Below are 25,497 nucleotides of genomic sequence, written 5' to 3' on the forward strand. Positions count from 1 at the left end.
CTTCTTGCCACTCTTTCCTGCCCTTGACATTCTTTTAGGTGTGATTCACAGGAAGTAAATGACTGGGGTGAGGCACTGAGAGTGAATCTCTGTGTGATCCGCTCTGAATCCTGTAACCCACACCCCAAAGACAGCCCAGGGCACTGAGCCCAGCAGGGTTGTTGCTCCTGGACTCAGAGAGGCAGCCAAGGTGACCATACCCAAGGCCACCAAAACCCGAATGCAAGTAAGTCACCTGCCTTTGTAAGGATGCCACTGAATAATCAAAGTACATTTATTTCTGAATTCCTAGTCAGGATTGTGAAAGAGAAATAGTAACTCTTAGGTGATAGAAACAGTAGTAAAATACAGTACACAGGAAGGTCATTTGAATGATAACAAGACAAAAGGTACAACAGCAAATGAAAATAGCAACTTTAAATACAAAGTGAAGCAGTTTAATAAGAAATTTTGTTAATCAGAAAAATACATGTCCCCTGTCTTTATTACATACTGTACAAAATAAAATATTGCACCTTTAAGTCATATAATAAATATATACAAAGAGTATTGTACAAATGATCTCTCTTTTAATTTAAAAAGCCTTCAACAATCAAGTGTGATTGATGATGAACAACTCACAGGCTGGTGTGTCCTCGTCACGTTCCCGCACCCATTCCCAACCACCAAACCCTCCACGTACAGTAGTGCTCATCCCAGTGTCAGTGAGGCTGCAGTTAGAACAAGAGACCTAGTGCTCAGGATGTGGCAGAGACTCAGCAAGCTTGTCCACAGACAAATCCAAAGCCAGAACGCACTGCTCACTTATGAGTGACCAGGGACTAGGGCCAGCACACCTGCTTCAGGTAACTTTGCTGCCGACAGCCTATAGGCAACATGCGCACAGGCAGCTGGGACCCCGAATAAAGAAGTATGACCACTTATTTGGGGTTGTGTGCCATCCAAAGCCATAACTGATAGTATGTAAGGTAAGAGCCCCCTAACCAAATCAGCTTTAGAACTTACAATTAAATACTAGTTCCCAACTCCTTCCGCAGCAACATCTTCTCCAAACTTTACCTCCACCCTGACGCCGTCACTAATGCCAGCATTGGCACGATCCAAACCCAAACCAATTCTGACCTAACCCTAATCCATAAAGCCAACTCTAGCCTTAACAATAAGTGAACCTCCATTTCTCTCACCTAACCCAAGGCTAAAACTAAAATGAACCCTAAACTTAGTCACCAAATCCTAACTCTTAACTTCTCATCCTAACTGTACCTTCCAGCCTAATGCTAATTCGCTTTAGATTTACTGACAAATCAGTTCAAATTAAAAGTTATTTACTGTAAACAGCTCTTTTCAGCTATCATGTTTCATAGTTAGATTACTTTCTCATAATTTTTCCAAAATAAAAATCCTTAGGAATACTATCTTATGCATAAATTTGGTCTAACAAGGCTTTGGTTTTTCTGTTTGTGTGCAAGAGAATAGTGCTGAGAAAAATCTCATACACAGCTCTTAAAAGAACGCTTTGAATATACTTCAAAATCAGTAGAAGAGGTTAACTTTCCATCTCCTTTAATTTCTAAGATGCCTCATTTGGTCACAGATCGATTTCCGTAGTTGCAAAAATGGCAGCAATGTTTACGCAGTGTTCTCTAAGAGCAAGGAAAAGATGCCATTCCTCCAGGATGTCTGGATCAGTCAGGGTCACAAGCCTGTCCAGAGTGATTGTCTCCTTTTCACAGACTAAACGTAAGGGTCCATAAAAATGCCATTGGAGCCAACATCTTAACAACTACTGGCCAGAGCTTCTAAAATGTAAATGCCTTATAAACCTGTTGCAACCCTAAAACTGAGAGAAGTCATCAGTTGCCGTGTTTCTCAAGCCTTCAGGATGTCGTACTCTCTACTAGTCTATAAATCACAGGAAGAGGCAGCTCGTGACAATGCACAGGTGATCTTGGTGATTTCCTGATTAGAAGGACAGGACGAGGTCCCACGTGCAATGGTGTGCCTGCTACAGTATTTTATGTTAGTCCTGGAACATATCATTTAAAAGAGTTGGAATTAAAAACCGGCCATGGGGAAATGACAGTCCCAAATTTTAACAGTGGTGATTTGCATCGACTTCTGTCTGATTGTAGAATCTAGAGGGTTTTTTTGTAAAGAAATACGTGTCTTTGTGCCGGCTACATGGGGAAGAGAGCTTTTACATTTTGCTTCATCTTCCCAGTGGCATTAGGACCCCCTAGAAGTTTTATCCTTCTTTACACGACTGACAGCACCTTTGTTTGTAGAGGTCTAGCGAACACAAATTAAGATGCTTTACAAACGTACAGTAGTGAGTTGTGTCTGTGCAGCCTCCTGCAGGAAAAAAAAAAATATATATATATATATATATATCCATTTAACACATAGCTCATTAGAGACCTAGTTTAAAAGGAAGTACATGATTTTATGAAAAGCAGAAACTGAGATTACAGGGGGAAGCGAAGAAGCTAGGCTTGGGTTAGGGCCACTGCTTGGCACTGGAGTCAGAAGTGCCCTGGACTCACTTCTTAGCTAGGCCATGTGGCTTCTCGATGCCCTCAGGGGACGTCACAGCCCTTCAGGCCACCTGCTCCTCCCAGTGCTGACAGCAGCACTAGCTTCTGGGGTGTCATGAACCCCAGGGAAAACTTATCAAAGCAATGGACCTCTCCCTAGAAAAATATATATGATTACATTTCCCACATAACTTCAGGGCATTTACACACCTGCCCAATCCCATCCAAGGAAGCCTTGTCTGAGGGGCTGAAACTCCAAGGCAGAAAGAGGCTGTGGAGAGGCTCGCAGTGCTTGTTAGAAGGCCACCGACCACCCTACTCAGTCAACTATTTTCTTCTCTAAAGGACACCAAGTTGCACCCACATCAAAGCAGCTAATCTCCTGATGTCCCAAGATACCACATCCGTTCAGAATGGCCCTGCGGACGAGACCCTGACAAGGTTGGCTCCATGCGGTCCGGTTTGCACAAGGCTTCGGGGTGGTTGCAATACCTGAGAGGGGTACGTACTATCACAGGAAGGCCCCAGGCAGTGCCGCCAGGAAGAGGGTTTCTTTCCCGGCTCACAGCGTCTCTCAGCCACCGTCTTGCAGCTCCTCGTGTGGACACAGTCCACCTTCCTAGACTGGAAGCCCTGACCACAGGCTGACGTACAGGGCCTCCAAGGGCCTGCGTGCCAACATGTGTCACAAGCCCGCGACGAGCAGTTCCTCCAAAAGGTGGGTCTGAAATGAGAAAAACAAACAAAAAGGTGGACAATGGGAGAAAGTGGGGTGTCACTTCTTGCTGGGATCAAGCCTTTTACTGTACTGTACTTTCAGTATAGCAAAGGCTTGACAATTACGACCTTATTCAACAGGAAACTCATCTGCATTGTTCCTGGCTGACTAAGCAAAGCGGTGGAGGAATCACAACCTCAATAGAGGCAAGCAAACCATGTGTTTCCGTGAACCTCTGGCACCACATCAAGGCACGCATCTCAAAAGACACACTCTCCTGATGAGCTGGAGCAGATCGATTTAAGGAAGAGAAGAAAGACACATTTGTTAACAAACTGTAAGCTCCGTTTATATAAGCACTTGAAATATATTCTGGTATGAGTATGAATTTGTTTGTGAGCAACCTTCTCTGCTAAGAGGAGTGCTCTAGTTTACATTTAGGACACACTATATAACTCATAGTGAGAGCTAAAAAAGACCTTTTGGGAAGAGGGATCTCTTTCTAGCCTCCTTACTCTTTAAAACAGAATAGAAAGTTAATGCCCTCTGTTTTGTTGTTGTCAAAAAGGGTCCACTGTACGTGTATATTTATTTGACAACCATGTGCCAGAGAATTTTCCAAATACTTTACATAGATTGACTCCTTTAATCCTCACAACTACCCTACACAGTAGCTACTTAATTTTTTTAATTGAAGTATCGTTGATTTACAATATTATATTAGCTTCAGGTGTACAACATAGTGATTCAATATTTTTATACTTTATACTCCATTTAAAGTTATTATAAAATACTGACTATATTCCCTGTGCTGTGCATTACATCCTTGTACCTTATTTATTTTATACCAACTGGTTGACACCTCTCAGTCTCTTAGCCCTGTCTTGCCCATCCTCCATGCCTTTCCCCCGCTGGGTAACCACTAGTTTGTCTCTGTATCTATGAGTCTGTTTCTGTTATAGTCATTCGTTTTATTTTTTAGATTCCACATATAAGTGACAGCATATGTATGATATTTGTCTTTCTCTGTCTGACTTTCTTCCCTAAGCATATATACACTCCAGGTCTATCCATGTTGTTGCAAATGGCAAAATCTCATTCTTTATGGCTGAGTAATATTTCACTGTATATGTACCACATCTCCTTTATCCATTCATCCGTTGATGGCTACTTAAGTTGTTTCCATATCTTTCCATATCTATTATGGAAAGATATGGAAAGCCGCTCCGTGGCATGTGGGATCTTCCCGGACCGGGGCACGAACCCATGTCCCCTGCATCAGCAGGTGGACTCTCAACCACTGTGCCACCGGGGAAGCCCAATCTTTTTGAATTTGTGTTTTCATTTTCTTCAGGTTTATACCCAGGAGTGGAATTGCTATATCATCTGGTAGTTCTCTTTTTACCTTTTTAAGGAATCTCTATACTGTTTTCCATAGCGGCCGCACTAACTGACATTCCCACTAACAGTGTACAAGTGTTCCCTTTTCCCATCCTCAGCAGCATTTATTATTTGTTGTCTTTTTGACAACAGATATTCTGACAGGTGTGAGGTGATATTTCATTCTGGTTTTGATATGCATTTCCCTGATGATTAGTGATGTTCAGCACCTTTTCATGTGCCTGTTGAATGCCCTCTGATTTTTGAACAGATATTTACCCTGGAGGGTGAGCCACCTTAGTGGACCCACTTTGGGGTATCTGCTCTTGTTCCCTCGGGCAGGGTTCCTGGAACTGATATACTTGTACCACATGAGAATGTCTCCCCATCCCCTAAGATGACTGGAAGAGGGCCCTAACCTGAGCTGGTTCAATCACTGTCTTTCTCCCAGGAACTTGGAAGTTGCTGGAACAAGACATATAAACCTGAAGGCTGGAGTAGTGGTGGCCATACTCTGCCACATGGGCCAGAGAAGTAGAATAAAATAACATTCAGAAAGAACAAAGAATGAAGCAGAAACACACAGAGCTGCAGAGCTGAGAGGAGAAATTACTCCTCATTTCTTGGTTACAGTCCTTCCTGAGGTCTCACAGCATTATCCCTTTGGATCGAGACATTTTTGTGTTCCTATAAAAGGCTCCCTATCAGCGCACATAATCCATACGGAGTGTTGAAACACCACTGGAAATGTAATAAGGTGGAGAAAATTCTGATCACCTGAACTTCTCTAAGAGACTATTACACATAGTTGGAAGCAATACTTTGATTAGCCAGTAGGGGGAGACTCTATCAAAGTGTTTACTTAATACTGTCCCATCAAACTGTTTATAAGATTTGTAAGAGGAAAAGGGATGAGGGTGTCCTGTTAACTGCAGGGTTTTTGTTTTCTCCAGTGGGTATGAAGCTTAGGGGGCCAAAAGTTGAGTTGCTTTGGACAAGAGGGCAGAGACTGAGTACTCTTCAGCCATCCCCTATGCAGAGATCACCTTTTCTACTGAAAACAGTTGAACAAATATTCCAAGGATACTCAAAGAAGACATTTTAGAAGATAGCAAATTGTTCTGAGAATGGTGGTCCTATCTTAATAAGAACTCTCCCACCCTCTTTGTATAACTCATTCCAAGTTGACTTTTGTTGTTTCCAGCCCAAAGGACCTTAACTAATACAGCCTCTTTTTCTGCTTTGTTAGAAGACAGGGCCAGTGGGAAGTCAGAAGAAACTATTTAGCTTCCTAAATATGAAAGGTGAGGGGGGCGCAGGGAGCTAGAGACCAAGGCAGATGCTGAAACCCAAGAGGCTGGTCATTGAGGACCCAGTAAAAGAATGCAAGATCGGTCCAGCAGAGAGCATCACTTCCTTCCGGGCAGGGATGGGACTGGGGATGGGGATGCCTGAGCTAGGGGGACACAGTCTGGGCACCAACACTGTGCACACAATTGGAACTCGTGTTTTTCTATGCAAAACATGAAAGTAGAAATGGCAGCAGAAATCATAACAGTAACCCTGTTTCTACTAGTCTGTCTTAATTTCTCATTCCTATTCAGTCCAGCTCTGCTCCTACCTCAAATAACCCGTTTCATCATCAGCCAGATGGAACTACTGATTCTGTAGGGCAGTAGATTTCAAGTCTGGCTTACTATCAGAGGTATGTAGGCAGCTTTAAAAAGACATAGATTAGGAAAGAATTAAAAACAAAAGACAAACAAACGAACAAAAGAGATACAGATTGGCAGGTTCCACTCCTCCCCAAGATTCTAATTCATTAAGTCCCAGTTGAGGCCCAAGAATCTTTAAAGAAACTTCCCAGGGAATTCTGACTCATGGCTGAGGTTAGGAATTACCTCTTTGGGAAACAAACTCTCTGGGTCCTCCAGCACGTCCTCAGATCCCTGTGTTGTCTTCTTGCCATAATGTGGGCTAGTTTACCCTGATAATTCTCACTCCCTTTATAACTCTTTTCAGTGGAAGCCACACCTCCCAAACCCTTCCCAGGGCCAATAATAGAGGCTAGCAGATGACCTGCTCACCACTGATTCTCTACCAGTGGCCACTAACAATGTTACTCCTTGTAACACACCCTCTAATATTTACTGAGGCCGTACTATGGCAACTGGGGGTCTCCAGCCCACCCACTGCATTGTAAAGTGAGATCTAGTACCTCACCTACCTTCAGCGAGCTCACAGGAAGCATGCCCAGTCAGCAGAAGAGGTCTGTGGGGGGAAATGAGGCCAGAAAACTGCAAAAGAGACCCAGAGAAGCTCTCTAAAGTAACCTAGTCCTTCTTCCATAAACCACCAGATATTTGGGGAAAACTAACAGCATGAAAGAAAAGTACTAGGACACTAGTACTAAAAGCTGAACAGCCAACCCTGGAGGAAGCAGAAACAATAGAGAAAATGAAAGGCAACTTTACTCTTTTACCCCTTCAGGTCTAGGAATTTTTCTTCTATTACTTCTTTTATGTCTACCCTTTCAGTTCATTTCCATATCTCTTTCTCTAAAACCCCACTTAATCAGATATCCTCGTGATAGATCCTTCCATGCCTTTTATCCTTTCTATTCTATTTTTTGCTTCTTGTTTTGGTTGGAAAGTTCATGGCGTATCCAAGGGACTGAAAGAAGGACAGTGGCTGGAAGAGTGAGACAGACTGAGGTCTCGAATGAGGGTGTGCAGGGAAGTAGGACTTGACCGTGCAATATTTTATAGGGCACACTGTGGATTTTAGTCAACCTTTTCCCTAAGAGCAAGTAAAGCCTCTAAAGTGATGTTATTCTAGCAGGGAGACGGGGTGTGGTGGTGGTATGATCAGATTTGCATTTTGGAAAAGATTACTCTGGCTGCAGTGGGGAGACTGGGTTGGAAAGGAGCATGGATGGGTGGAGGGAGACCAGTTGGATGGCTTGGCCAGGGGTGATGGTGGTAAAGATGGAAAAAGGTGGGTGGGTTGGAGAAAAATTACAAAGAGCCAAAAGTCATGTAAAAAGTAACCAGAAAAGTACAAATTACAATAAGATATTTCATCCATCAGATTGGCAAAATTTTTAAAATATTGAAAAACCTATATAAAGTTGATGAAAAGGGGGACTCTCATATACTGTTGGTGTAGACATTTTGATGGTTATTTAGTAGTGTCCAAATGAGCATGTCTGTCAATTCAAGTCCATGTCTAAAATGTATCCCATAAGAATATTACCCTTTGTGCATAAAGATGTTCCGGATGTTTACCGCAGCATTTGTTTGTAATAGCAAAAAAATTGGAAACAATCAAATGTCCATTAGAAATGGAGTGAGGTAATATTAAGTACAACAATTCAAAAGAATAAAGTGACTCATGTACTTGGATGGGAAATAGCTCTATAATGTATTGATAAGCAGAAAAAACAAGTTTCAGAAAAATATATCCAGTATGTTATAAAGAAAGCTCAAACCACGTAGGTGTTTGTAATATAAATATATCTTTGAGCATGCAAAGTAAAATATCTGGGATGATACCTATCAATCTGTGTGTGGTCTCCATCTTGCGAACAAAATTGGAAACTGGGTTTTCTGTTGAGAATAAGGGCAGCTGTTCCAGACATTTTCCATTTGAGGAGAATGGTTCTGGCTGGAATTGTTTTGGGAATAGGAAATGCAGCTGACCCTACATTGCCAAACCTTACTGAAGGCTCAAAATAGAAACAGAGCCAGTTGTCAAGGTCATCTCATTTTCTCCAGCAAGACTCAGGATGTGGAGGAGGAAGGAAGAGCCATAGAGTGAGCATCTTCTATGACCAAGGCTGCTTAAGTGCTTCACACTAAACCAATTAATCAAAGCTTCCCCCAAACAAGATAACCTACAGACTAGGAGAAAATATTTGCAAATGATGCGACCGACAAGGGCTTGATTTCCAAGATAAAGTAAGAGCTCACACAGCTCAACAACAACAACAAAAAAACCAGAAGACCCTATCCAAAAATGGGCAGAAGACCTAAACAGACGTTTGTCCAAAGAAGAAATACAGATAGCCAATAGGCACATGAAAAGATGCTCAACATCGCTAATTATTAGAGAAATGCAAATCAAAACTATAATGAGGTACCACCTCACACCAGTCAGGATGGCCATCATTAAAACGTCTACAAATACTAAATGCTGGAGAGGGTGCAGAGAAAAGGGAACCCTCTTACCCTGTTCGTGGGAGTGTAAGGTGGTGCAGCCATTGTGGAAGACAGTACGGAGGTTCCTTAGAAAACTAAAAATAGAATTACCATGTGATCCAGCAATCCTACTCGCAGGCATATATGCGGAGAAAACTATAATTCAAAAAGATACATGCACCCAATAGCCAAGACATGGAAACAACCTAAGTGTCCACTGACAGATGAATGGATAAAGAAGATGTGGTACCTATATACAATGGAATACTACACAGCCATAAAAAGAATGAAATCATGCCATTTGCAGCAACATGGATGCAACAAGAGATTATCATACTAAGTGAAGTAAGTCAGAAAGAGAAAGACAAATACCATACGATATCACTTATGTGTGGAATCTAAAATATGACACAGGGCTTCCCTGGTGGCGCAGTGGTTGAGAGTCCGCCTGCCGATGCAGGGGACATGGGTTCGTGCCCCGGTCCAGGAAGATCCCACATGCTGCGGAGTGGCTGGGCCCGTGAGCCATGGCCGCTGAGCCTGCGTGTCTGGAGCCTGTGCTCCGCAACGGGAGAGGCCACAACAGTGAGAGGCCCGTGTACCGCCAAAAAATAAAATAAGATAAAGTAAAATAAAATACGACACAAATGAACCTGTCTTTCAAACAGAAACAGAATCACGGACATAAGAGAATAGGCTGGTGGTTGCCAAGGGGGAGGAGGTTGAGGGAGGGATGGAGTGGAAGGCTGTTGTGAGCAGATGTAAGTTTTTATATATAATGGATAGACAGTAAGGTCCTACTGTATAGCACAGAGAACTATATTCAATATTCTATGATAAGCCATAATGGAAAAGACTATTTAAAAAAAAGAATGTCTATATGTGTATAACTGAATCACTTTGCTGTACAGCAGAAATTAATACAACATTGTAAATCAACTCTACTTCAATTAAAAAAAAAAACCTAGCATAATTTCGCACCGACAATAATACCCCATTGTGCAGACTAGGAGGTTAGGTAGTCCAAGGTTACACAAGAATAGAGTGGTAGAACTCCAAATTTCCCCATTAGTGTGCCCTCTTGGCTTTCTCCTCACTTTCTCTGGCTGGAGCACGCTCCTCTGGGGTAGTGGAGTCGCCAGACGGAAGGGGTCTGGGTGACCTCTGAGTGACCTCAGGGAACAAAGTTCTTCTACCCCTAAATCATCTATCAGCTCAGACTTTTATAAAAGAGGGAAGCATTTTTTTTCTTGTGTAAGCCCCTTAACAAGATAAAAGTTAATTTTATTCTCTGCTAAAGTAAATTTTACTCTCTGCTAATAACGTTGGATGTTATTCTGTGCCAACGTCCTAATCAAACAGTTTCTAAACAAAGGAATAATGTAGTTCATAGAAAACACTAGGTTACAGATTTAATCTGTAAGCCTAAATGAAATATTATTAGGCTTCATCAACTTTGTATATAGAGGGAAAAATACCTGTCTATTCTCAATGCTACTTTTTCCTTTCTCTTTGGGGTGTCTCTATATGTTGAACATCCAAATAATTTGTGATGATAAATAGTACATGTTAATGAGTATTTTGGTATAATACATACTATTGAGGATGGCACCATGAGAAATCATAATTTAGTAGGAACTGTCCATTATGAGAGGTGGTATAGAGGACAGATGATGCCACTTTCAGGCGGTCATAGTCACTACTGAGGTGGCAGAGGTTGTGTGCTGCCCTAGGGCGGGGCTGGTACCTCCTGTCATCACAGCCGGACTCAGAACGGTTGGGGTGTTGACAAATTATATGCTGCTGCTGCTGCTGCATCCTCACAGCGCGACCCAGGCAACGTCCAGGACACTGGAACAAAAGCACAATGCAGTATAAACAACACTGGGAGCTCATGCATGCTGGGGTTCCAAAACCATGTGCTGCGGCGGCATTGCTAAGGACTAGCTACAGGGGATCAGCTGTACCCGAGGGAAGTTAGGGAGGATGTAAGCCCAGCTCTAAGGACCAGACAGCCCTCCTTTAGAGCCAGAAGTTTCCTTTCCTCTTTTCCCCCAGAAACTTAGACCACCTCTGGGCAGAAGGGGAAAGGACAGGGCCAATCTGTAATTGACCAGGCTTAGGTTCAGAAATGACTATGCTTAAAACCATAAGCCATGGGCAAGTTTGGGTTTTCCTGCTCAGAGCAAAAATGAAGGCTATGTGTTGAGGTGAGTTTAATTACAGAAAAAAATATTTTGACATGCAGTTCTTAAATTTTTCTGTACTCATAACACCTATTAATTTTTCTTGTAATTTGTTTTATGCTTGAAAAGGTCTTTCCCATCCTGGTAGTTCTAGTCCAGTTTAATTACTTTTACACTGAGCACTTTAATCAAGTCAGAATTTATTCTGATGTACGCCGTGAGTTTGGGCTCTCATTTTACTTGTTTTTCTTACATTAGTTGACCAATTTCCCTCATACAATCTTTTTTTTTTCCTAACAACAATATTGTGATATAATTCACATACTGTACAAGTCACTGTTTAACGTATACAATTTAATGGTTTTTAGAGTTGTGCAACCATCACCACAATCAATTTTAAGACATTATCACCATCCCCAAAAGAAACCCTGTACCCTTTATCATCTACTCCCAATTCCTCCCATGGCCTCTCCCCCTCAGGCCTAGACAACTGTTCAACTACATTTTTCTCTAGAGATTTACCTATTGTAGACACTTCATATAAATAGAATCATACAATATGTGGTCTTTTGTGTCTGCCTTCCCTCCCTGACCATAATGTCTTTAAGGTTCATCACCTTCTAATACATATTAGTTTATTCTTTTTAATGGCCAGATGATATTCCATTGTACAAATACAACACATTTATCTATCTGTCAGTTATTTCTAATTTTTGGAGTTTTATTATGGGTTTGACTTGAGTTATTCCCACTCTTTGGTTCTTATAAATAATGCTGCTATGAACATTCATGTACAGGTTTTTCTGTGAACCTGTTTTCATTTCTCTTCGGTACATACCTAGGAGTAGAATTACTGGGTCATATGGTAACCCATACATTTAACCTTTTGAAGAACTGTCAGACTGTTTTCCAAAGTGGCTAGACCATTTTTCATTCCCGCTTGCGAAGTATTAAGGTTCCAATTTCTCCATGTCCTCATCAACACTTACTACTATCTCTCTTTGTGATTAGCATTTCCCTAATGACTAATGATGCTAAGTTTCTTTTCCTGTTCTTATTGGCCGTTTGTAAGTCTTTATTGGAGAAATGTCTATTCAGATCCTTTTCAATATTTTAATTAGTTTATTTGTATTTTTATTATTGAGTTTGAGTGTTCTTTATATATTTTAGAAACAAGTTCCCTTTCACATATATGATTTTAAAATACTTTCTCCCACTCTGTGGGCTGTCCACTTTCTTGATCATGTCCTTCGTAGCAAAAAAAGTTTTTAATTTTGATGTGGTACAATTTATTTTTGTTGTTGTTGTGGCTTATGTTTTGGTGTCATATCTAAGAAACCATCTCCTAATCCAAAGCATGAAGATTTATGGCTAAATTTTCTTCCAGGAGCTTTATTGTTTTAGCTCTTAAGTTTAGGTCTCTGATAAATTTTGACTTAATTTTTTGTATATTGTAGGCTAGGAATTCAAGTTCTTTCTTTTGTATGTGGCTATTCAGTTGTCCTGCACCGTTTGTTGAGGAGATTATTCTTTCCCCATTGAATGGTCTTGTCACCTTTGCAGAAAATCAGTTGACATAGATACATGGATTTATCTCCAGACTTTCAACTCTCTTTCATCAGTCTATGTGTCTATGCTATGCGAGTACCACACTCTCATGATTATTACAGTTTTGTAGTAAGTTTTGAAACTGAGAAGTCTGAGCCCTCCAACTTTGTTCTTTTTCTAGATTGTTCTGGCTATTCTGGGCCCTTTATATTTCCATATGAATTTTAGGATCAGCTTGTCAATTTCTGCAAAGAAGATGGGATTTTGAAAGGGATTGTGTTGAATCTGTAGATCAACTTGGGGAGTGCTGTCATCTGAATAACTAAGTCTTTTGATACATAAATATAGGATGTCTTTTCATTTATTTAGATCTTCTTTAATGTCTGGGGAAAAAAAACGTTCTGTAGTTTTATACTATTTTTTTTTGAACTATTCTTCCCTCTATGATGAGCTGCCTTTGAACTTTAAACTCATTTTACATGGGTCTGTTTCTGTACTCTAATTATATTCCATGACTCATGTCTGTTCCTCTACTAATGCTGCACTATTTTACTACAAGAGCTTTGCGGCACGCTTTGACATCAGATAAGGAAAGCCTTTCTATACCTCTAGTAATTTGCTTTTCTAAAAATTTCTTGTCCTCACTCATTCTCCCATATGAATGTCAAAACTATTGTAAGTTCCGAAAAAAGAATTCTACTGTAATCTGAATTGGAATTACATTACATATTTCAGTTCATTTAAAGGAATGGACTGTTCAACTTTTCTGTTATGTGTTTCAACAGTGTGTTACATTTTTCTTTATAGGTTCTGTGATGGTTAATTTTATGTGTCATTTCTCACCCATACCTGATCAGGTGAAATTTAATGAGGCTTTGGACTTGGAATCGGTGTTGGAATGGGTTAAGACCTCTGGGGATATTGAGATGGGGTGAGTGTATTTTGCACATGAGAAGGACGTGAATTTTGGGGGGACCAAAGGGCATAATGTTATGGACCCATTTGTATCTCCTCAAAATTTATAAATTGAAACTCTAGCCACCAATGTGACTGCATTTGGAGATAGGGTCTCTAAGGAGGTTAGAGGTTAAATGAGGCCATAAGGGTGGGGCCTTAATCTGACAGGAATAGTGTCCTTATAAGAAGAGGAAGAGACACCAGAACTCTGTGTGTGTGTGCACAGAGAAGAGACCATGTGAGGATGTAGTTAGAAGGTGGCTGTCCACAAGCCAGAAAGAGAAGTCTGACCAAAACCAACCCCGACAGCAGCTTGATTTTGGACTTCTAGCCTCTAGAACTGGGAAAACATAAATTTCTGCTGTTTAAGGCACCCAATCTGTGGTTTTCTCTTATGGTGCCCTGCAGACTAAGACAGGGTCTACTACACATTTCTTAAGCATTTTTTCCCAGGTATTTTTTATTATAACAGCATTCAAGGTGGTATTTGGAATACCGGTTCTGAGACTTCTGTGCACATATTACTAGTGTTCCTCTGCTCCTTTTCTTGAAGCCTGCTCTTGTCCCTATTGCCTCAAATCCATCTATCTTGTAGCTTGTTATTGAGCTGCTGCATTCAAAGGGACCCGACCTTGGTTAACCTTTGTACTGGAGACAGAGACACTATGATTTCCAAATGCAATCCCTGAGGTCAGATGCATACATTCATTTTAGAGACCAATCAGACTTTTCCCCAAAATTGAAAAAGACAGTATTAGAAACAAGGTGATGATTTGTATGTGTGTGTGTTTTATTCTATATTAGTCTCTTAAATCAAATAGAAAACAAAAAGTGGAGCTACAAACCTAAGTTACGATAGTACTAGCTTTTCTCATCGCCGGTCTATCTACTTTTACCAGAGGTCTTTATTTCTTCATAAGGCTTTGAGTTACTGTCCAGGGTCCTTGACTCCAACCTGAAGAACTCCCTGTGGCAGGCAGGTCTGGTGGTTAAGAACTCTCTCGACTCTCGATTAACTGGGAATGTCTTGATTTCTCCTTCATTTTCAAAGGAAAGTTTTGCTAGATATAGGATTCTTGGTTGACGGTTTCTTTCCTTCCACACTTCGAGTACATTGAGCCATGCCATCTGGCCTCCGAGGCTCCTGATGAGAAATCTGCTCACAACCTTCCTGGCAAATCTTCTCTCAGCTTCATAGACTTTCATAACGTACCTTATTGTGTCTTATGCAACACAACATTTCGTATAGTATCGTGAAGTCAGTTAAGTTGTAACATTATTTTGAGACCAGAATTTAAGGAAAAGGAATTGAATATTTCAAGTGTAGACATTATGAGGTCTTTAATAAAACTATTACACATTTTCAAACTAGAAATAAAAAGGCCACTGAAGTATCGTAGAGATTTTAATTTATAACAAAGTGAATACCAATATCTAATAACACACGTACAGAAAAATTTCTTTGGGATCCTTTTTCCTAAGTGTAAAGGGGCCTTGAACTCAAAAAGTGAGAAAACCACTATGGTTTATCCCCAGCGGTGATGGGTCCATTTCCTGCTCTGACCTCAGAGTGCCCCCCTGTGATGTAGTTCACAAGAACCCTAGAAGACACCCCAGCTGGGCCCAGGTATTTTGTCCTTAGAGCCCAGGAAGCTGCTTTTGGTGACCTGACAGCCTTGGACCCACAGTTAGCTTGTTTTTTCCTTGTTTCTGCCATTTTGTTGATTTTTTTCCCTCTTTTCTCTACCCTTTTTTATTTTTCTCATTTTTCTTTATTTTTCTCTCTTTATCATTTCTTTTAGTTTTAAATTTGTTCTTCTCAATTTTTTGGTGTTTCTTTTCCATTTCTTCTGCTTTCCTTTGTTCTTTTTCTCATTTTTATCTTAATTTTAGTTAGTATTGCAAGATTAGTACAGTTAGCATAGTCAGTATTGTTGGTATAGTTAGCGTAGTTGGTATAGTTAATACTTTATTAGCATAGGTAGTGTAGTTAGTACTAGTTAGCGCTGTTGGTACAGTTAGCATACTTAGCGTTGTTAGTAGAGTTAGCATATTTAGCATTGTTAGTAGTTAGCATTGTTAGTTAGCATCGTTAGCATTGCTAGTTGGTGCTGTCAGTAAGTGTAGTTAGCAGGTCACCATGATGGAGGGCCTCACAACCAACTCTGCTGACAAGGAGGCTCGTATTGATGATTATGAGATCCTCCACACCATTGGTGAAGGCAGCTTCGCTAAAGTGAAGCTGGCCCGGCACATTGTGACCGGGACACAGGTGGCTGTCGAGGTCATTAAGAAAAGGCATCAGAGGGCTTCCCTGGTGGCGCAGTGGTTGAGCGTCCGCCTGCCGATGCAGGGGACGTGGGTTCGTGCCCCGGTCTGGGAAGATCCCACATGCCGCGGAGCGGCTGGGCCCGTGAGCCATGGCCGCTGAGCCTGAGCGTCCAGAGCCTGTGCTCCGCATCGGGAGAGGCCACAACAGTGAGAGGCCCGCGTACTGCAAAAAAAAAAAAAAAAAAAAAAAAAAAAGAAAAGGCATCAGAGCTTCTCAACTTTCCAGGCATATTTCCGGGAAGTGTTCAGTATGAGGGCTCTGAATCACCCCAATATTGTAAAAATGCTGGGGGTGACTGAAACGGAGGATACATTGTTCCTCGTGATGGAGTACCTCAGTGGGGGGGACATGTTCAGCTACTTAATGATCCATGGCCGTATGACAGAGGCGGAGGCCCGAGGCCTGTTCCAGCAGCTGGTCTCCGCTCTGCAGCATTGCCACCAGAGGGGCATCGTGCACCGGGACCTGAAGCCACTGAATCTCCTCTTTGATTCCAGCATGAATATAAAACTAACAGACTTTGGCTTCAGCAACAAGTGTGATGACGCTGCCAAACTGGACACGATCTGCGGCACACTCCCGTATGCTGCCCCAGAACTCTTACTGGGGCAGAGCTACAGTGGCCCTGCGTTGGACGTGTGGAACCTGGGAGTAGTGCTCTCCATCATGGTAACTGGGTGCCAGCCCTTTGTGGGAAAAGACGTCCAGGAGCTGCGGACGCGAATCCTACAAGGGCAATACCCCATCCCACCTTACCTGTCTTTGGAGATAAGGGGTCTATTACAAAAAATGATTGCCCTCAACCCCAGTGACAGAGGCACCTTACCTGACCTCATGAGGCATCCATGGGTGAACATGGGCCAGAAGGAGCCACTCCGGCCACACTGTGAAGAGGACCCAGGGGTGACAATGGTGAGGACTCTGGGCATGACTCACGATCAGATCCAGGACCCAGGAACAGGCAGTGTGAGCTCCATGAAACCAATGGTGGGGTCCTCCATCATAACTGCGAGGCCCTTGCCTTCCAGGGACCTCAGTGGCAGTGAACGTGAGCCTTCTTCAAGCCCTGAGTTGTCCACCCTGCTAACCAGGTGGCTCTACCAGGGAGAAAATGTGCAGCTGCAGGAAGAGCAGCAGGCAGGGCAGAAGACCAGTGAGCCTGCCTGTCCCCCTCCCAGCCTGGAGTCGATGACTGCCACCCCCAGCCCAGCCCACCAGTGTGGCCCTGGGACATCCCCCTCCACCAGCAGCAGGATTGGAGCCCCAGAGGGAACCAGCTGCCCCCCGGGTGTGTCCAACACGAAGGTCCTCCCACGCTGGGCAGCCTGAGAGTATGTCCTCATCCACTCCCTCTTGCCACAGCCAGAAAAAGCAAGAGGTGGCTGGGAGAATCAGGAACTTGATATTAAAACACCTTTGTTGCAAGCTTCCCAGCAAGAGGCATCATAATAAATTGAGCCCATCTGAACCCCATGGATGACCGAGGCAGGAAGGTCAGGCCGCCGCGCTCCCTGGGTCCCAGTCCAGTGGAAGATGAGTGTGTTCTCTGCACGGCCTTCATAAGCATCGTATCCAAGACCCTGGCCAGCTCAGAGGATGGTCTGGTGCAGCCCAGGCGACCGAAAGAGAGGCCACCGTGGCTGCAGATCCGCCCCTCAATCCCCACCTGGGTGAAACTTCAGAGACTGGACTGTCATTCCTGGGGCACGTCTCCCCTCCCCCACTCTTCTGTCTTCCGTGTTGGTGGGGGAGGGGGATAGTTCTTGTTCGAAGAAATCCTTGGTTCTTCCAATTCTAGTTACTAAACTTGATGCTCTAGAAAGATGTATCACACTCTGCTTTGCATCATCCCTGCACAGAACTGGGGCTGTGCATTTTCCAGTTAGACAAGTGTGTAGCCATGTAGTGCTTGGAGTTAATCAGAACAACTAAAGGGGAAAATGACCTAAGAGAATTAGCACAATGACTCCCAGCAGCAACAACTGCTGCACTGCAGGGCAGAAATGCAGGAAGTGTGAAGTACCTTCCTGCACTAACATTACCGAACATTTTCAGAAGGGCCGAGGGGAACTTTTGGTCCCTGCAGCCTGTGTTAATTACAACAGAGAGGCCCATGAAAGGATAAGAAGGTCCCGTGAACCAGCCTGTGCGTGGTGTGGTAAGGTCCCTCCCTGTGCAGCTGAGTTTCATGACTGTCACACAGCAGTTGGGCTCTCCTCTTCCCCCGTGCGGAGGGGCCCTGATGCATGGGTTTATTTTATTTTTTTTGATGTATACCATTTTAAAAGTCTTTATTGAATTTGTTACAATATTCCTTCTGTTTTATGTTTTGGTTCTTTAGCCGCGAAGCATGTGGGATCTTGGTCCCCGACAAGGGATCCAACCTGCACCCCCTGCACTGGAAGGCAAAATCTTAACCACTGGACCACCAGGGAAGTCTCTTTTTTAATTTTTTTTGATGCATGGGTTTCACCACAGGGAGTGTATGATTATAGTAAATGATCATACTTTCAAAACACTAGATTTGTCAGCATTACCTGGTTCCCTGGTTCAATAAGCCCTGGAACACACGGGTGACTGGAGCAGGGGCTTCTTCCCAGAGGCCTCTCTCTGGGGGCACATGCTCTCGGAGGCATCACCTGTACAGTCCCATTGGCTCTTGTCCGCTTACAGGTCACTTGCCGACTGCGGAATCCTTCACCACAAGACACAGAGCACTCTGACCATGTGCCTGTGAACCACCTAAGAACAAAAACTACAGGAGCTTAGTAAGGACTGGTAGGACAGATCCAACAGGGAGTGCCTTCCAAAGGAAAAATTGATCCTAAGATGATGCCTGTTTCAGGGCCCTCACACGTCTCTCTGGAAACGGGCAGCAGCACAGATAACTCCCAGCCATATGCTCAGATTTTCTTTTACTCAGAGAAGCAACAGAATCACCACGTAGAGACAAGCAACATAGGGGTGGGATAGAGCCGTCTTCAAGTATGTAAGGAGCCATGACTTGTGTGGCTTCATAGAGTACAGCTAGGGCAAAATTAGGTGGAAACTTCAAAAAGGTGGATTTCAACTCACTGAAAGCAAAGGGAATATTACTGGATATTACTAAATCACCTATGTGCTCTTTGTGGTCTGAGACGTTCGCATGTTTTCTAATGTAATTGTCATCTTGTTCCCATTCTTGCAATGAGGACAGCGATGTCCACAAGGTTAAATAGCTATGGTCCCATAACTAACATGCCAAGAAAGCTGGGACTGCTTCTAGATTTATCTGACCCTAAAGTTCATAATGATTATAGAAGACTGAACTTGGAAGTGGACACCTTGGAGATATTGGGTGCTCTGTCACTCAAGATGTTCGAGCTGCCACCAGGATACTGAAGAGTAGGGGTTCCTAACCTGAGCCCCATTGTTCTGCCAGGGAACCATGGACTTGGATGGGAAAAGGATTACATCTTCATTGCCACTAAGCTCTAACGGCAATTGTATTGCCTTCAATTGTAAAAATGTAGGCAACATCATCTAGTAGTAATAGCAATACCTGTGATTTTGTTAGCAATAGAAATCATAGCTGCTTTCACATGACATGAAAATTGTGGCAGACATCCAAAACAGCAGTTATATTCATCACCATTTCAAAATCAATTGTACTAGTAGATCCTGTTATTTAGTGTGTTAAGAGAGAAGCAAATTTCCTACTACATCACACATTTGAAACTACTTCAGTAACTATTTCAATATAATTAATTGGATTCCTCTGTAGTCAAGTATATTTTATTTTTATAGATTTAAAACCCTTGATTGAGAAGGGAGCCATAGGCTTCCCTAGACTATGGAGGGATCCGTGGCACTGAAATGTGAAGGACCCCTGATGTAGAGGGATCTAGGGTTAGATGATCTCTACTGTTTCTTCTAGGTATGAAAGTGTATGACAGTTTTTTCTAGGAGTGGCTAAAGGCTTGAGAGTACTTAATAAATAAGGATAAATTTCCCAATGTGAATTCTCATTGTGAGAATCAACAATTGATATAAACCAGTTTTCTTGGATCAAATTCCTCCTAGTTATTCTAGCATCAGTTTGCTGCTTCCTGAGGGACAGATGACTCTTGCACAAGCTCTTCCTTTGAAGGATAGGAAGAGCTCATGCAAGAGTCAAGGTGCCTACGGCACTGCACAAGAGGTCAAGGTGCCCACGGTATCCACGGCTCTTCTAATAACGTGTTCCGAGGCATCTCTTTTGTTTCACGGTGTGACCATGCCTCCCACTTCTCCTCCAAGGCACAGATCATGGATCCGGGGTGGGCATTTGCACAGAGCAGTGAGCTGTACAACATTATGTACACCTCCGATTCCTCCTCAGTAAAATGAGGTTGATTAATAGTGTCTGCCTCACAGGTCTGTGCTCAGTAAGTACTACTACTCTTTGGTTTTTGTCTTGGTTTTTTGTTTGTTTGTTTTTACTGTGAATTTTGGCATTGTGAACAAAAATATTGCCTGCCATGTCAGTAAACAAAGGATGTTGCAGCCATCAAGCCATCACATTACAGCTGCCCTGATGGTGCACCACCCCGAGGAGACTCAGGATGAGAAAGCACAGGACACCGGCCCCAGATAGTGGAGGTGCACATCAAAGGAATGATTTCGGTAAGCCCAGACTCTTGCATCTTCCCATACAGACAAAGGCGCTAAATTCCTTAACTTGAGATAGCTGGTTTTCTTTAACAGTAATATTTTGATGTTCCAACTACCTGGTCTTTTGTTGCAAAAACTCCTATATATCTTGGTTCCCCACTCCCCGCCTTGCCACTTCAGAACAGTTTCTCAGCATTATCTGCGATGCTATGTCCCAAGCCTGAAGTCCTCAGAATGTCCGTCGAATAAAACATACCTCTCGACTTTTAGGTTGTGCATTATTTTCAGTCGATGGCATCATTGGTCAATTATCTGCTAGGGACTATGCTATTCAATCATTCATTCATTTTTTTAACAAATATTTTTAGAGAGTGTACAATGGGGCGATCACTGTGCTGAGTGCTGGGGATAACTTGTTAAACACACCAGCTGTGGATTTGGGTCTCATAGAACCGATGGTCCAGTATGTGGGCAAGACAGGCAGATTGTGGTAAGAGCTGTGCAGAAGAATGACATGGAAATAGAAAAACATATAGCACAGGGGTCTGGGTTAGTTTGGGGACTAGAAAGTTTTCCTGAAAATAGATGAATAAGAATAACTAAGTGAAAAGAGAGTAAGCAGTATGTGCAAAGGCCCTGAGTCAGGAGACAGAACAGTATATCGAAGGGACAAAAAAGACTATTGTGGATGGAGATCCAATAACCAGGCTGGGAGACACAGCAATGAGGCAGAAAGGCAGCCTGAGACCCAAGCACGCAGGGACTTTTATTCTTTCACTCACCTATTTGGTCAGGCAGCAAATAGGTACTGGGCACTTACTATGTGCAAGGCATTATTTTAGACATTGGGGGACAAAATGAACAAGATAGACACAGTCCCTATGCCAGGAACTTTGACCTTTGTCCTAAGAACAATGGGAAGGCATGGAAGGTTGTTTATTTTTTTTAAACATCTTTATTGGAGTATAACTGTTTTACAATGCTGTGTCAGTTTCTGCTTTATAACAAAGTGAATCAGCTATACGTATACATATATCCCTGTATCTCCTCCCTCTTGCGTCTCTCTCCCACCCTCCCTATCCCACCCCTCTAGGGGGTCACAAAGCACCGAGCTGATCTCCCTGTGCTATGCGGCTGCTTCCCACTAGATACCTGTTTTACATTTGGTAGTGTATATATGTTCATGCCACTCTCTCAGTTCGTCCCAGCTTACCCTTCCCCTTCCTCGTGTCCTCAAGTCCATTCTCTAAGTCCGCGTCTTTATTCCTGTCCTGCCCGTAGTTTCTTCAGATCCATTTTTTTTGTTTTTTTGTTTTTTTGTTTAGATTCCATGTATATGTGTTAGCATACAGTATTTGTTTTTCTCTTTCTGACTTACTTCACTCTGTATGACAGACTCTAGGTCCATCCACTTCACTACAAATAACTCAATTTCGTTTCTTTTTATGGCTGAGTAATATTCCATTGTACATAGGTGCCACATCTTCTGTATCCATTCATCTGTCGATGGACACTTAGGTTGCTTCCATGTCCTGGCTATTGTAAATAGAGCTGCAATGAACATTGTGGTACAGGTCTCTTTTTGAATTATGGTTTTCTCAGGGTATATGCCCTGTAGTGGGATTGCTGGGTTGTATGGTAATTCTATTGTTAGTTTTTTAAAGAACCTCCATACTGTTCTCCATAGTGGCTGTATCAATTTGCATTCTCACCAGCAGTGCAAGAGGGTTCCCTTTTCAAGTGAGGAGCATCGTGATGAGTTTGTATTTAGGGTTTTTTTTTTAAGGTTTTTTTCTAATGTGAACCGTTTTTAAAGTCTTTATTGAATCTGTTACAATATTGCTTCAGTTTTATGTTTTGGTTTTTTGGACGTGAGGCATGTAGGACCTTAGCTCCCCGACCAGGGATCGAACCCACACCCCCTTCATTTGAAGGCAAAGTCTTAACCACTGGACTGCCAGGAAAGTCCCATGGGTTTGTGTTTTCAAAGATGGTTCTTCGGGGCTTCCCTGGTGGCGCAGTGGTTGAGAGTCCGCCTGCCGATGCAGGGGACATGAGTTCATGCCCCGGTCCGGGAAGATCCCACATGCCCCGGAGCGGCTGGGCCCGTGGGCCATGGCCGCTGAGCCTGCGCGTCCGGAGCCTGTGCTCCGCGACGAGAGAGGCCACAACAGTGAGAGGCCCACATACCGCAAAAAAAAAAAAAAAAAAAAAAAGATGGTTCTTCTTATAGAGTGGACAAGGCACTCTAGAAAGGAGACAAAACTCAGGAGGCTCCTGGAGTGGTCCTAGTGAGGAATGATGATGGCTTGGACTCCATTGGTAACAGTGGGAATTGACAAGTACGGATGGAAGTGAGAGGAAAGTGGGAGTTCAGGATGTTGTCAATGTGATCTGGAACACTGGGGACGGATCAGATTTGGTGGAGATCATGAGTTTGACTTTGGACATTTTTAAAACCATTGATTTGTGTTGTCTGTGACACAGAAAGGTTAGTAATGGTTTTACCCCTGGGGGTAGAGTCTACGGAACTGTGCTTTTAACTAGTGCCTCTCATGATCTGGCCCGCTGACTTATCTCCTGGGTAAACCCATGAAATCAGCTTCACTGTGCTCTTAAGGTACATTGTGAGTGCAGGAAACAGATTTGGGTAGCAATTAAGAGCAGATGCTGTGAAAGCAGACTACCTCAATGTGAATTCTGGCCCTTGTAACTGTGCGGCCTAGGGGAGTTGTTCCATCTGTATAATAGAAAATGAACGACATCGACCTCAGAGGTGACTGTGAAGTGATCCACATAAAATACTTAGCAGAGTGCCTTGTATGGTACATGCTAAACAACTCACAGTGGTCGAGTTATTAATTCCAAATGACTGGGCATTTTAAAACAAGCCAAAACCTGGTACTGATGAGATGACTACACATACCTCGAGGGGCAGTCCCAGATGTTACAGGGCTGGAACCCAGCCAGCGGCTTCTGGAGGTGCTCACAGAAGGCCTCACTCACTTCCTGCCCGTTGGCCATTACACACTGGGGTCTCTGAACTCGGGCTCCCAAGTGGCCGCAAGTGGCAGAACAATGTGTCCAGCTACCAAGCTCCCAGAAAGTCTCTGCAGAAAGAAAATGAATGTCATGACAGATGAGAAATGATGATGGGCTGGAGACAACCCGGCCAAAGACCACCGCCAGCTGTTTTCTGGTTACCTGCCTGTCTGGTGCTCTGAGTAGCAGACAGAGAATAAGCCATCATACAGTGCAAGGGAGTCCTTTAAATCTCCTTTTCCCTCAGCTAGCTTACTGTAATAACTGGTGGGAATGGCAGCCAGAATGGGGCCCTCGGACCACAGCCTGGGTGAGGGGCTACTGCAGACCAGCTGGATCTGCCAGAAAAAGCCCAGAGAGAAGGTGGAGGTATCCTGTGCAGTGCGCTGGCTCCTCACGACTCTCCAAGCAGAGCCAACAGGACAAGAGTGGAGGGTCTCTCAGGGGATGCCCTAAGGATGCCCCGTGGGTTCTATTTCTCCAAAGTGGATCAGGCCGAGAAATGAAAGATGTTTAGCAGGGAGCAGGGATTAAGCAGAAATGTTAATGTTGCATTTCAGTTACATTCTTACTTTTCCATTAATTCTGAATCTAAATTTCAGATTACTCCTGAAACTGCATACATAATTTGTCCTGGAGACATCTGGAAAGGTGAAAATGGGAGTTTCCTTTAGAAACGTTGAAGCTGACCCCCTCCAATAATTATAACGGTTTTTACTTTAATCCCCCTTCCAAGCAGCCTTTTCCTTCACTTTTGACACTTGGTAAAAAGACGAGGTAGGACATGATGATGACACATTTGTGTATGATCACAGAAAGTGCCAGATTTTTTGTAATAATCACAAGTAATTGATAGCTACCAGCTGTGTCCGCAGGCTCCCTCACAGAGGGACTGATTTCTCTAACTTAATTGTTTTCCCGGTTTTCCTTTTGATTTTGGAATATTTGTCCTAAGTTGCATATGGTATCATTTGCAAAGGAGAAGAGAATATATTTTTAGTTGCCCCCCCCAGGATTACAGTTTATTTAAAACAAATTTAAAAAACAGCTAAGTTTATTGAGAATTTTCCAGGTGATAGGTACTGAGTTAAACACTTTAACATCAATTTTCATTTAATCCTTATGGCCATCTTGTGAATTAGATTAGTTTTACTTGCAGAGGTGGACACTTCAAAAAGCTAAGTGACTTTCCCAAGATCCTTCAGCTGGATTGGGGCCCAGTGTGTCTGTCTCCAAATCTAACTCCTTCTACTCTGTCACATTTCACAAAGACACCCTGATGATTCAAGGCAGGACACACATGCAATTTCTTTAAAAAAATATATGCATTTTTTTACTGAGGTATAATTCATATACAATAAAATGCTCAGATATCAGGCATGTGGTTTTATGAGTTTTCACAATTGTATGCATTTATGTAACCGTGATCCAAAGCAAGGTATATAACATTTCATCACCCCTAAAATTTCCTCCTGCCTCTTTTTTAATCAATTTCCCTCTCCTCCAGGCAACCTACTTCTCCATTTCTGTTAATATACATCAGTACTATCTGTTCCTGGACTTCATATGATACGTACTCTTGTATGTTTGGCTTTTTTTGCTTAACATAATGTTTTTGAGATATACCCATATTGTCCTGTATATCAGTCATTCATTCTTTTATTTTTATTGCTGAATAACATTTCATTGTATGAATACACCCACAAAGTTACACCTTATTCTCGTAAGTATTTTTGATTTTCTTAACTCTACCTCTCTCCCTTGGCCTCCTAAAGAGTTTTGCAAGCTGGAAATACCTAGATTAGGTTCTTGTGACCAAGTACTGATATGTGTGGAAAAAAATATTTGTGAAAGAAGACAAATGAAAGAATTGATTGCACAGTTCTTAGCAAATCTTCCCTCTGTTAATATTTACCAAGTTAGCAATTGTTTTGCAACTGGAAAACCAATGTCTGCATTACCACAAATA

At 42.7% G+C, this 25,497-nt stretch overlaps 1 protein-coding gene and 1 long non-coding RNA gene across 7 annotated transcripts in view; one reads left to right on the forward strand and one right to left on the reverse strand.

The window, feature by feature from the left end:
* Positions 1-253: 253 nt before the first annotated feature.
* Positions 254-25,497, reverse strand: part of ADAMTSL3 (ADAMTS like 3) — a 384,689-nt gene continuing 359,445 nt past the window's right edge. For 2 of the 5 annotated variants that reach the window (XM_049706862.1, XM_049706864.1), the window contains 5 exons: positions 23,413-23,596; positions 18,392-18,596; positions 10,579-10,682; positions 3,044-3,258; positions 254-2,352 (listed from right to left, as the gene is read on the reverse strand). In XM_049706862.1, the coding sequence (XP_049562819.1) occupies positions 2,246-2,352; positions 3,044-3,258; positions 10,579-10,682; positions 18,392-18,596; positions 23,413-23,596 (815 nt within the window). In that variant the 3' untranslated portion in view covers positions 254-2,245. Of the gene's footprint in view, positions 2,353-3,026; positions 3,259-10,578; positions 10,683-18,391; positions 18,597-22,705; positions 23,227-23,412; positions 23,597-25,497 lie in introns of those variants that run through there. The other 3 variants (XM_049706863.1, XR_007476023.1, XM_049706865.1) reach the window with 3 other exon arrangements.
* LOC125963676 (uncharacterized) overlaps positions 3,113-25,497 on the forward strand; it is a 46,666-nt gene continuing 24,281 nt past the window's right edge. Inside the window, exons 1-4 of one of the 2 annotated variants that reach the window (XR_007476026.1) lie at positions 3,113-3,252; positions 3,393-3,589; positions 13,373-13,496; positions 18,196-20,498. This is a non-coding gene — a long non-coding RNA (uncharacterized LOC125963676). The remainder of the gene's footprint in view (positions 3,253-3,392; positions 3,590-13,372; positions 13,497-18,195; positions 20,499-25,497) is intronic. The other variant, XR_007476025.1, reaches the window with a different exon arrangement.

This window comes from Orcinus orca, chromosome 2 (assembly GCF_937001465.1).
Source record: "Orcinus orca chromosome 2, mOrcOrc1.1, whole genome shotgun sequence".
In the NCBI taxonomy this organism is placed as follows: Eukaryota; Metazoa; Chordata; class Mammalia; order Artiodactyla; family Delphinidae; genus Orcinus; species Orcinus orca.